The sequence below is a fragment of the Charadrius vociferus genome, unplaced genomic scaffold (genome assembly GCF_000708025.1).
Source record: "Charadrius vociferus isolate BGI_N301 unplaced genomic scaffold, ASM70802v2 scaffold1041, whole genome shotgun sequence".
In the NCBI taxonomy this organism is placed as follows: domain Eukaryota; kingdom Metazoa; phylum Chordata; class Aves; order Charadriiformes; family Charadriidae; genus Charadrius; species Charadrius vociferus.
Window position 1 is genome coordinate 690,453 of NW_009646843.1, and position 11,078 is coordinate 701,530.

Below are 11,078 nucleotides of genomic sequence, written 5' to 3' on the forward strand. Positions count from 1 at the left end.
GGGGGGGGGGGAGAGAGAAAGAGGGGGAAAAAAGTTACTTTTGTGCATTATCAAGCAACTTTTTAAATCCTCAGAGCTTTTAAACATTTACTAGCAATGTACTCAGCTGTACTGTGAATTACATTTATATATAAGTATCATCCAGTAGAGACAACTATGTACACAGTAATCACTGGAAGCCTCATTCTGATTGGAAGTGGTTTAAATTGCAAGTGATTCTGCAGAAATTAGGGATTTTCTTGCAGAAAAAGTGCACTTCCCCTGATATCAGAATCAGACCCCCAACTTAATTTTCTGATTTTAGTTTCAAAGTCTCAAAACGCTCAGGAGGCTTAAACCTTACCCAGCTGTTGCCACATATTCTATTACTCTTTTAAAAGCAAAGCAGGTACTCGCTCCGCATGGGAGGAAATGGCTGGAGTCCCACAGGCCACCAACATCACAGACCCCGTAGGGTGTTCGTCGCATTAGGCGCACTGAGAGTGGTTCGTTCTCGTACGCCAGTTTTCTTTGCAAGTTCACTGTTCAAGCCTGGGCCTTACGCGTATATTTCCAGGTGCTCAGAAAAGAACTTAAACTCTCAAATCCAATTTTCAAATTGAAATATGTCCTTAATGGGTGGTTTAGCAGACCAGCGTCTCATGGTTTTATTACACTTGCAGTAGACATCAACTACATTGAGAGAGTCATGTGTTAATGTTAATTTAGAATTTTTTCTCTTTTGTTGGCTGAGTTAAATCATCAGTATTTCTTTATTATGCTTCCTAACCTCATTTTCTATGAAACCACCACCTCTCTTAAAGAGAAGACATTGATTAAAAGTCAACAGGTACAGCCTTCCACCTAGCTTGACCTCCAGCTTGGTCTCCCTCTGATTACCAGGGACTCTGTGCAGATCAGACATATCAAGCCAAGTGTCCAAGTGATATACTGTGAGCAAGCACATCATTACAGGAGGTAGTCCTGCAAGTTTATGATGAAAACTGTAACAACAATGCAGCTTTAAAATAACAGTTGTACGGTTATTTGCCAAAAGGTAGGAAACAGATTCGCCTTTAGGTTGGCGGCACTTCATGGGCACATTATTTAAATGCTAGAACTGCCTGCCATCTCAGACATCTGGACATGTAATTTCTTAAGGAAGAACTCAACCCCGTGACTGGTGCTGATTCATTGTGCTTTAATTACAGCTGCAATTATTTGATAAGAACAGAGCCAAAGTAAAAGACTCACAGATTTGGGGTTGGAGAGGGAGAGGAGGGAAATGTTTTCTCCACAAACACCACCATATGTGCAAGAATTACAAGTCTAATCAGCAAGGGGAGAACAGCTCGAGTAAACTGCGCTGATTAAATGAAATAAAATGAGAGAAGGCGAGAATGCAAAACACATCCACATGTTTGCAACAGGCCATCCTCTGAGGAGACATGTTGCAACTACACAGCAGCATTTCAATTCTTGGAATTTGTCATTCAGCAATGGTTTCATGTGGAATCACTGTACTGATTGTTTCTGCTCCACATAAGGGCTCTTCACAGAGCTGAGAATGAGGATAAAAGGGATAGAGAGGTGAGTTAAGTTGCTTTAAGCCCTACAGGAAGACACTCAAGTGAGTAGCATAGAGGACACCGCTGTGTCTTAGATGTTCCTTGCTGAGGTATTTCCTGTCATGGGCTTTTTTGGCTCCACCATGGAGATAATCTGAGGATGCATTTTCACATTATCTCTGTAGCTATGCTGTCTCCTTCACCTCAAATCATAGGATGAGCTCAACATTGCCGTCTTTTTAGAATCCTTGCCGATTTAATCAACACTGGGTGAATCAACAGCAGCTTTGTTTAAAAGAATTCTCAAAAGGTTTTATTGCAGCTGTGTCTCAAGTAACCAGTTCTGAACCCTCACGACTGGGCTGTCCCCTCGGTACAGGTGACTGAAAATGAACCAAGCCCAAGCCAAGCAATGCTCTCACTGTTGTGGTTGCTCCCTGCTCCGCTCTTGGGATCCTTACACGTGGGCCAGGTATGGACCCTGAACTGTGGACCTCGGTACCAATAAAACAGGTCTTGACAGCGATAGATACAGCCAAGCAGACTGTAATTCTGCTGTGGTAGCCCTACAAGGCAGCCACCTGCAGCTAAGGGTGAGAATGTAATTTTCGCTGTCTGAATATATGAAAGACTCACATGGGCATGGACCCGAGAGACAGGTTTTGTCCCAGTTCTCCTTCTAGCTTGCATTACATCAAGCAATTTGATTTGTTTGTTTCTTACCTGAGGATAACAATTTTTATCCCTATTAGAAAAGCACTTGGAGATTTCTAATGGCAGTTGTTTAGCAGAGTATAGGGGTGGGACTTGGATGTCATTACCATACGTTACAGCACAGAGAAAAGCAATACTGACCACAGTGCTCCCTCCTTTACTGCACAGATAAGCAAGGAGTTGAGCAGATGGGAACAGGCAGAGTCTTCCTATATGTGATGAGTGCAACTGAGCAGAGTCAGATGGATAATTACTCCTCTGTGCCTACTACTTCAACCTTTTTTGTCCTTTTCAGCCCCTTCTATATTCTAATTTAGGGAAACCTTTAAAACAAGATGCTGTTTTTCTTTAGAAAAATTACCAATACTTCAGGAAACGTCAAAATGTTCTTTAAACAAAAAATTCTCAAGCTAAAAGATGCATCAAAACCAAATGAATTTCACCAAAAAGTGGTCAAGAATTGTCTCTCTCTTGGAACAGCACAGCTGTCTACCCTGAGTAAGAGCCCAGACAAAGGTGACATAATTGCAACTCCTCCCTTCATGACTTAGACATTCCCCTGGAGTTACGTATCAGCCTTGCACCTTTTGCCATTGGAAACAAATGGTACAAGATGCAGGTCTTAGCTCATTTTTTAAAGCATTACTGTTTTTGAAGAGCTCTGAAATTCTGAATTAAATTACAAGGCAAATAGCAAAATGATATCTTTTCTGCCTAAAAGCTTTGATATTTCCATTTTTTCCAAGTCTTCATTTATATTACTCTACTTTTATTCCATAAGTGCTACATCTAGTCATGCAAATTCTCTCAGCTGTAGCATGTTATTGATCCTGAAAACAGAGATATCAGTGGGAAACAGTGCAGGTATGAGATCACACCACCTCCAAAAAGGGAGGGCAGAGAGTTGAAAAAACTCCCACCAATGGGCATTATTTCCTCTATCATATACTAATTTGTATTTGCTGCTAGCAAATTACAGAAATAATGTATTCTGAGTTTTACAAAATTGCATGGCAAAGAGAACAACAGATAAGCCTAACTGTTGTTTTAGTGAGTTCTGCTGATATCTAAGCTACATAAGGAAAGCTTGATTGCTTTCTGATGTATCCAGAAGCCCAAGAGAGATAAGACAGCCTCCTTATACATGGTTGTTTATTTAAGCAATAAGGCACAACAGGCAGTGCATTTCTGAGTGATTATTACAAGCCTCAGGTGGTGTCAGAAGGCATGGGACTAAAGGCTGCATGTCTTCAACTCACCAAGAAGTTCAGTGATGACCTAGAAATGAACCATCTCTTGGTGTCTCATTCCTATTATGAAAACTGAATTGCTAAATAAAAATTAGGGGAGACACTCAGATCTGGGTGGTTTCTGGGCATTACAGATCTGGATGTGACATAATGAGGAGGCAATCAGCAAGCCCCAGTTGTGTCAGGTGCTCTACGCTCGTTCCATAACTGCTTTTCATAACTGAGGATGTGGAATCTGGGAATTCCATGTCTTCTGAAAGGAAAAACAGTGCCTGAAAAAGCTTTATCCTGTTACTCGTTTTTTCTCTCCGCCCGCAACAGCAAGTTGAGACAAGGTGAAGAGAAGAAAAACAACATTAACATTTTCAAAAGCTTCTAGCAGTTAACTTTTAGCTCCTTTTTTATTTTTTTAATTCGGAGGTAAAACATTTTCAGCTGTTGCCTTTAAAATTTGCAGCATGTCGGCAATGCCAAATATTTAAAACGTGCAAAAATTAATCTCCTGAACACTACAGTTCATCTGAAAATTTTATTGTGTTTTATTCCTGACGCAATCTGTATTTATAACAAAGTCCTGACCGAAGATGCCCCAGTTCTGCTTACGCACTCCTAGTATTTTCACAATTTCTGTGTGCAAGTGCATATATCTACCAGGATTCCTGTTTACCACTGTAAAATGCACTGAGGACAATGCACTTCAGTCACAATAGATCCCAGCTTTTATGAATGAATTCCTCCACTTTGCCTGCATATAGATTTTTTTTGGCCATTAATGGTGCTATCAGCATTATGCCCGCAAGCCCAGCGTTTCTCTTTCCAGAGGCTGCCGAGTGACGTGTGGAATCTGCGGAACTATCCTCCCCCGGCTCTGCACAGCTCCTTCTGAACATGGCTTTAAAAATGACAGATTTTATACCCCGCTCAATGCTCTTTGGATAATTTGCACAGGCACGTGGGAAGGAAAACAGACCTCAGGTCTGAGGGAAGCACAACGCATACCGCATAATCCTTCCCACCTCTGGCACAGTTGGAGGCAGCTGGCTGCATCTGCTTATAGAAACTCCTCGGCCTAAGCGAGCATGAAAATGTCTCTCTCAGCACACTAATGTGTCGTGAGGTAATTACACAGGAAGGTTTAGGCACAGTGTTGTAAAACAGGCCGAACCAAACAATGAAATGGGCAGCGCTGGTCTTTGCAGCATCCTCAGGTTGACAGGCTTTTGTCTGTCACTCCCTCGGCTTGCATCTATGCTTCGAAACGTATTTAGGTGCTAATGCTGGAATACTTTGTAATGAGAGGGGAAAGGATGCAGAAAACGAGCAGCCCCTTGATACCAACAGTTGAAGAGGCTCTCAAAAAGGCCCTGTGCCATTTATGGAATTAACTGGCACAGAAGTACATTAATCCGTGGAAACTAATGTTTGCCCTGGTATGAGTTAAACTGGAAAATGCTGCTGTTAGTTTGTAATGTGTCTTCTATTTATGAAAGGCAAAGGTTTGTGCCAAGCTCTGTAACAGTCTATTTGCTCTCAGTAGGATTTCTGCACAAGTGTACTATGACAAAGGAAAAAAAGGAAGGGAAGATTGAGTGACGTACTTCAGGAGAAGGCCAGCCCCTGGAGAGACCCTGCAGTGGAGTACTTGCTAGAGTCCACAAAAGACTGGTCTGATAAAGGACGACAACAGGGAATAAGAGAGGAAAGAAAGAAAAAGGATGGTATTAGTAAGCTGAAATATTACTCGGTTTTATCATAACAGTAGGTCTGTGCTTTAAAAGACACAGCCTCTCAATTCAGCAGTATTAGTCGAGTTAGAGATAGGGTGGTTGCCAAACACCTGCATGGAACTGGGTGGGCTGGTGGTGGAGTCCAGTTACTCTTTACAGGAGGAAACTTTAGGACCGAGACCACCAGGGATCCCCCATTGTCTTCTATCCCCTTTGACAACTCTGTGTCACTTAGAGCCTCGCAAGGCACTGGGAACTCACGGTTTTGAGAGCAGCCATCTATGCTCCAGACTTGGTTTCACCTACCTTGCAGGCTATTGCCATTGGTGCTGGTGCAGGTGGGAGGAGGAGAAGTTTGCGGTCTCACGACAGGCGCAAAAGCACTCTTCTGTTTCACCGCTGAGACCATGTTGGCTGGTGAGAAGGAGAAAATTCCAGAGGAACTGCTACAGTTTGAGGGGAGGCTAGTGGAGGAGGCCATTGTCGGACTCGATGGCACAACTAGAGGAAAAAAAGACCCCGCAAAAGGCATTCCTTAGTATTAGATAATCAGCAGGACAAAAGAATTCTGCTTCTTGGGCGCACTGGGTCTGATTTCAAATGGCCAAGATCTTTACTGCAGTTAGATTTCTGGTTGTTCACAAAGTGTGATCAATCACTACAGGAAACCCACTTGTTTTATTTCGTTTTGTGTTGCAGGTGTTCAGGAGCAGTAATTCTAGGAGCTCTTAAACACTCCCTTAATTCTCTGTCACCACAACTCTTTATTCTTACAATAACCCTGTCCTGCCATCCTGTTTCAAACTTTTCTAGTGATTGGCATTAGCTGCTGCCCTGGTCTGAATTTGTAATGTTTTTGTATGGGTGGATAAGAGGGAATCCAGACTGTGTAGATAACTCAGGGGTTACAAAACTGATGGGCAAGGAGAGTGGTTAAAGTACAAATCTGGATCTGGAATTTTTAACTTGGAAAGGTTTGAGTTTTTAACTGGCCTCCAAAACCAACATTTTAAGCTGTGCTTTCCTTGTAGCACAATGGCTCCAGAAAGACCTACGGGGTTTCAAACAAACTTGCAGAAGGTAGAGAGGTCTTAGTGGTGGCCCAGTCAACCTGTTTGTCAAATGTCAGCAAAAATGGTTGGGTTTCTTTCCTCTCTCAACCCCTGCAAGAACTAGGGTTTAAAAGTAGTTATTCCAAAAGCTGTGAAAATATTTATACACACACAGAGGCACATATATACATGGAGGCTGTCCAGCATGAAGCAACCAGTGAGATAGCTGCTCTGACAGTTTTTTTTCTCCTTTGGTCTCCTGGCACTACTGCTTTCAGTGTCTGTTGCACAAAAAAAATGTGTGGATAACTGCCAGAAATCATGCTTTTCTTTTATCTCCCAATGGGAGAAAGCACTAAACGTTTCTCACAATGGCCACCGATGCTTTCTGTGTTACCAAGTCAGTCTCCAGTTTCCCTATACCCATCACCTTTGGGAAAGTTTCTGCTGTGGGGACTTCCCAGGAATTCTGAGTGACATGAAAAACAGCCCTATTTCTCACCCGGCGATTTTATTTATGCACAGGAATGGAGATGGCATTTCATATCTCACTCAAGATGAAGAATTTTTAAAATGAAAGTCTGTTTTATAATGGTCAAAACAAATAATTCCCCCAGAGGATCTATGACCACTGTCTGAATACGGTCAATACAATATTCTCATTCAGAGCCATCGACTGGAATCTCCACTGGAATAGCTAAGCAATGAAGCCCTTCTGGTTTACATCAAATGAAGATCTGGCTTTAACTACAAGACTAAATAAAATGAGAGTCTTCAGTTTTTCTAAGTAAGTGTAGACATAAGACTCTCCTTTTTTAAAGGAATGCGCTGATTGTCCAAAATGCAAACTTGCTATATAGGTGGTTAAGCTTTTAAATACAAATATCCTTAAACCATTATTTTACTATATAGTGGGTTAAGTATCTTTGGTTCATGTATTTACCATTAAGGTTTTAAGTTAATTCGTTTTCATGGAAATAAAGCCAACTACTTTTATATTCAGACAGCATTGCCAGTTTCTCCTCTTACCCAACAAAAAAAGGAAAGGACCAATAGTTACATCCCATACTTTCATTCTTCATCCTCTTTAGAAACTGCTTATGTACATGAGGGGGCTATGAATAATTACATATTATAGAGCAAAATTCCTATCATCTGGGCTTTGAGTTATTGTTTTATTTGCATTTATGTAGATAAAAATCACCCTATTTAAGTTCTTATTTGAGAATCTGATATCATATTTGTTAACACTGAGGAAATCAATTAATGGAAATTAAATGTTCAAAGTTTCACAGTCTGACAGATACAATCTTAGTCTGAAGTCACTCTATGTCTGGAAGTACTTGCTAAGGGAGAGCAATCAAAGCACCTAAATTGAATTGCTACTATACAGCAATTAGTTTATTGATTTAATTAAGAATGCCACCTTTTAATTTTCAGGTCATGATTGAAGCATTTTCTGATTCAATGGATTAGGCATTAGCAGAATGACAGATCTACCAAGAAAACCTCCCAAAATACAACTAGAATAGAGAACCGGGGCTGGGAAGTGAAGTGCTATTCTAAAGAGGACTTCGTTCATAAATATGAAATAATACATTGCTAGAGTATTTTAAATGCATTACTGGCATCTGCTTCCAAAAAGAGATGTCTCATCAATCATGTTATATTATGAATTCAGAGTGCGCAGATTCTATGACAGTAAATTCAACTTAATAAGTAAGGTACCTTGTAACATTACTTGTTACATTATTATTAGAGTACAAAAATAATAACTAGTTAGCAATTCCCAGGTTATAAGTACTAGTTATGTGGGTAAATATTTTCTTCTAAATTTGCAGCAGCTAAAAAGCCCTGGAGGCAATTTTTTTAAATCAGGCTTACCACCCCCTTTTTAATTGAGGGTTACAATCCCCATTTTAATTCTGAGTTCCAGCAATGCAATTCAAAATAATTCATTACTGCTGTTACACCATTAAACTTGAGATTTGCTGCATAAACCTTGGTATGTTCAGCAGTCCATGTGTCCTGTCCATGCTGGGGTCTCTGCCTATAAACCTATTTATATGACAAGACCTTCTGGCCTGATTCTGCTAGCAGCTTTCTACAGATGTCAGTGGAATCCTTTACGAGTTATGTCAGAGGAATCGGGCGGGTCCTATTCATCGAATTTTCTCATGTGAATAGGGACTACTGAGCTGTGTCAGCGGCTGCAGAAGAGGCTCATAGGCCTTTACCAATAGAAATGCCTTTATGTTTAAACCTGTTAGTAAACCTTTAATATCAAAATGCAGAAAGTTAGCCCTACACATACATATTTCCATAACTGGGACTGTAAACCCTAAGCTCTTTACGCCATGGAATATATGATTTGTATGACTTACATCTTTGTGGCATTCACTGCACAGATATTAAAACACAAACTCGAAGAGCCATTGTCACATTTTACCCACTAACACTAAGCTCTCAGTGAAGTCAATATAACACCTACTTACAAAGCAAATGGAGTATAAGCAATCAAGATTAGGCCCAATAGTAACTCATAATTTCTATAAAGGTTATGAACATATTATTTGCTCAGAGGTCTCAGAAACATCATCATGTGGGTTATGGAAATGTCAGTCTTATTACAGTAAACTTTTCTGCCCTTCATATCTTACAGCTGGAAAAAAAAAAACTATTTTTCCTGCAGCAAATATCCTTAGCTTCCTTTCATACCTATTGCAACAGAAAGTTGTGTACTGACAGCTGGCTTTTGATCCACTCCAACAGACATAAAGTCACCGATGCCATCCCTGCTTTCTAGCAGCGTTGAGGACAGCGTTCCTTATTTACAGACTATAAGATAAGTTATGAAACTATCAGCCCAAATAATGAGAGACATTATTCTTTTTAAGCTCTTATGAGATTCCCAAATAATAATAACAATAATAATAACAATAGTAATAAAATAATAATAATAAAAAAAAACCAGACGAGAGGATTGCTGGGAACACTAATGTCTTCAAAATGCTTCAAAGTTCAGTGCCTTGGAAAGGGGAAAAAGGACCAAGCTCCGTTTCAAGTGCTCAAAACAGAAACTAAATAACGAGTGTCACAGAAAAGTCACTACCTCCTAATGCAAATATGCAAAATACCAAAAAAAGCCATATGATACTCACTGGCATAGGGAGAATTGGCAGCAGATCCATTCAGGAAGGTTGGAGAACCACCTAAATTTGACATTCCAGCATTCCCATAGCCATTCATGCTTGTTGTGACAGAGTTATAATTTGTCTGCTGAGGGGTGGTGCTTGGCACATAGCCATGAGGTGACACGCTGCTTGAGTTGCGAGTAAAACCTTTTGTGGGGAGGGAATACATTTAGAAATTGGTATTAGCCCCAGAACAGTTTCTTACACAGACAGCTACAAGCACGTAAGTCTGAGCTACCAAACCAGCAGCTTTGTCCAGCCATGGTGCGTGTGGGGAGACCACCACTACCACCAGGTAACCCAGACCGTGAACCCTCACCGCCTAGGTCATTGCTGATGGGAGCACAGAGCGGGAGGAGGGAGGCTACAGCCTTCACAGCTCCTCAGGCAACCCATGCCCTCAGGCAAAGATTACCATCAGGTATTATAGGAACACCGGCTCTAAAAGAGCTGTTTGTAGGAAATGGAGTAAACATGACCTACATGTTCAAAGTGAGGAGCACATACTGACTTAAGGTATGTTAAAAGCATGTGATTTTTGTTGAGTCTCTTCTGATGTCACTCTCATTTAACACATCTCAAATCAAATGCTCACTGCACACTTCAGAAAATGTAGGCTATATTTCTCAAAGTAGTGGGATATCCTTAGTCTTTTTGCGCTGGACTGATCATTATATTGGTAGAAAATGACTACCAAATTTGGCATCAAGTTAAAAATTGAATCTCTACCTAATTCTGGAAATTATGTTTGGGGAAACTCATATCCAAAAAGGAAGATTTGTTTCTAGAAGCACAGAAATACAAAATGCATTTTCACTCCTAGAAGAAAAAAATGCCAACTTTTCTTCCTACCACACAGTACATCCATAAAATACTTTAATCTAAAAATAATTTATATTTTTTTAATGTAATGCAAGATAATCTTCCTTTCCCTTCTAGAAAACAGCCTCATTCTAATACTCTCTCATTAAAGTGGATTTTAAAGTTGGATAATAAATACAGCTGAGCAAAAGAGAGGGGAAAATGCAAAGTGTTTATACAAAAATGTTCTTCACATTTTTTTTATTTTTAGCTGTAGGAATTAAAACAATATTGATTTTATACAAAGTGAAAACCACTTTATTTTAAAAATTAGAGAAGCTCTGAAAATGTCTTTGTAAATATTTCTACTTTTTGCTAGTTTCACAATTTAGAAAAGTCTCAAACTCTGAAAACAAAATCAGTGCCAATATTATGTCTCTTGCAAAATCAAACCAAACCAAACAGACAAATATTCAAGGGATACTTTTGTGTTAAAAAGAAATGCTACATAGAGCCCAGACTGAGAGATCATCCATGCTTAGGAAAATATATAAGCAAGTACTTAACATTAAGTACATGCTCAAGTCGATAGAAATCCTTTTAAAATTAGTGGGATTTAAACACAAATACAAGTGTTATTCTGAGCAGGAGGAAAAGCTATTTAGATACATGCAGAAGTGCTTTTCCTGACTTGGGGCAAAAGTCCCTACAGCACGCCCCATCTCATGACAGTATTGTGTCATTCAAAGGTTGTGCACGTGTGTGGGATGGTGTCTGTCTAGACATGCTCCTA

At 40.0% G+C, this 11,078-nt stretch overlaps 1 protein-coding gene across 1 annotated transcript in view; it reads right to left on the reverse strand.

The window, feature by feature from the left end:
- LOC104293664 (transcription factor COE1) overlaps positions 1-11,078 on the reverse strand; it is a 269,083-nt gene that overhangs the window by 482 nt on the left and 257,523 nt on the right. Inside the window, exons 10-11 of the mRNA XM_009893184.1 lie at positions 9,452-9,631; positions 5,545-5,739 (exon numbers count right to left, since the gene is read on the reverse strand). Coding sequence (XP_009891486.1) covers positions 5,545-5,739; positions 9,452-9,631 — 375 coding nt within the window. The remainder of the gene's footprint in view (positions 1-5,544; positions 5,740-9,451; positions 9,632-11,078) is intronic.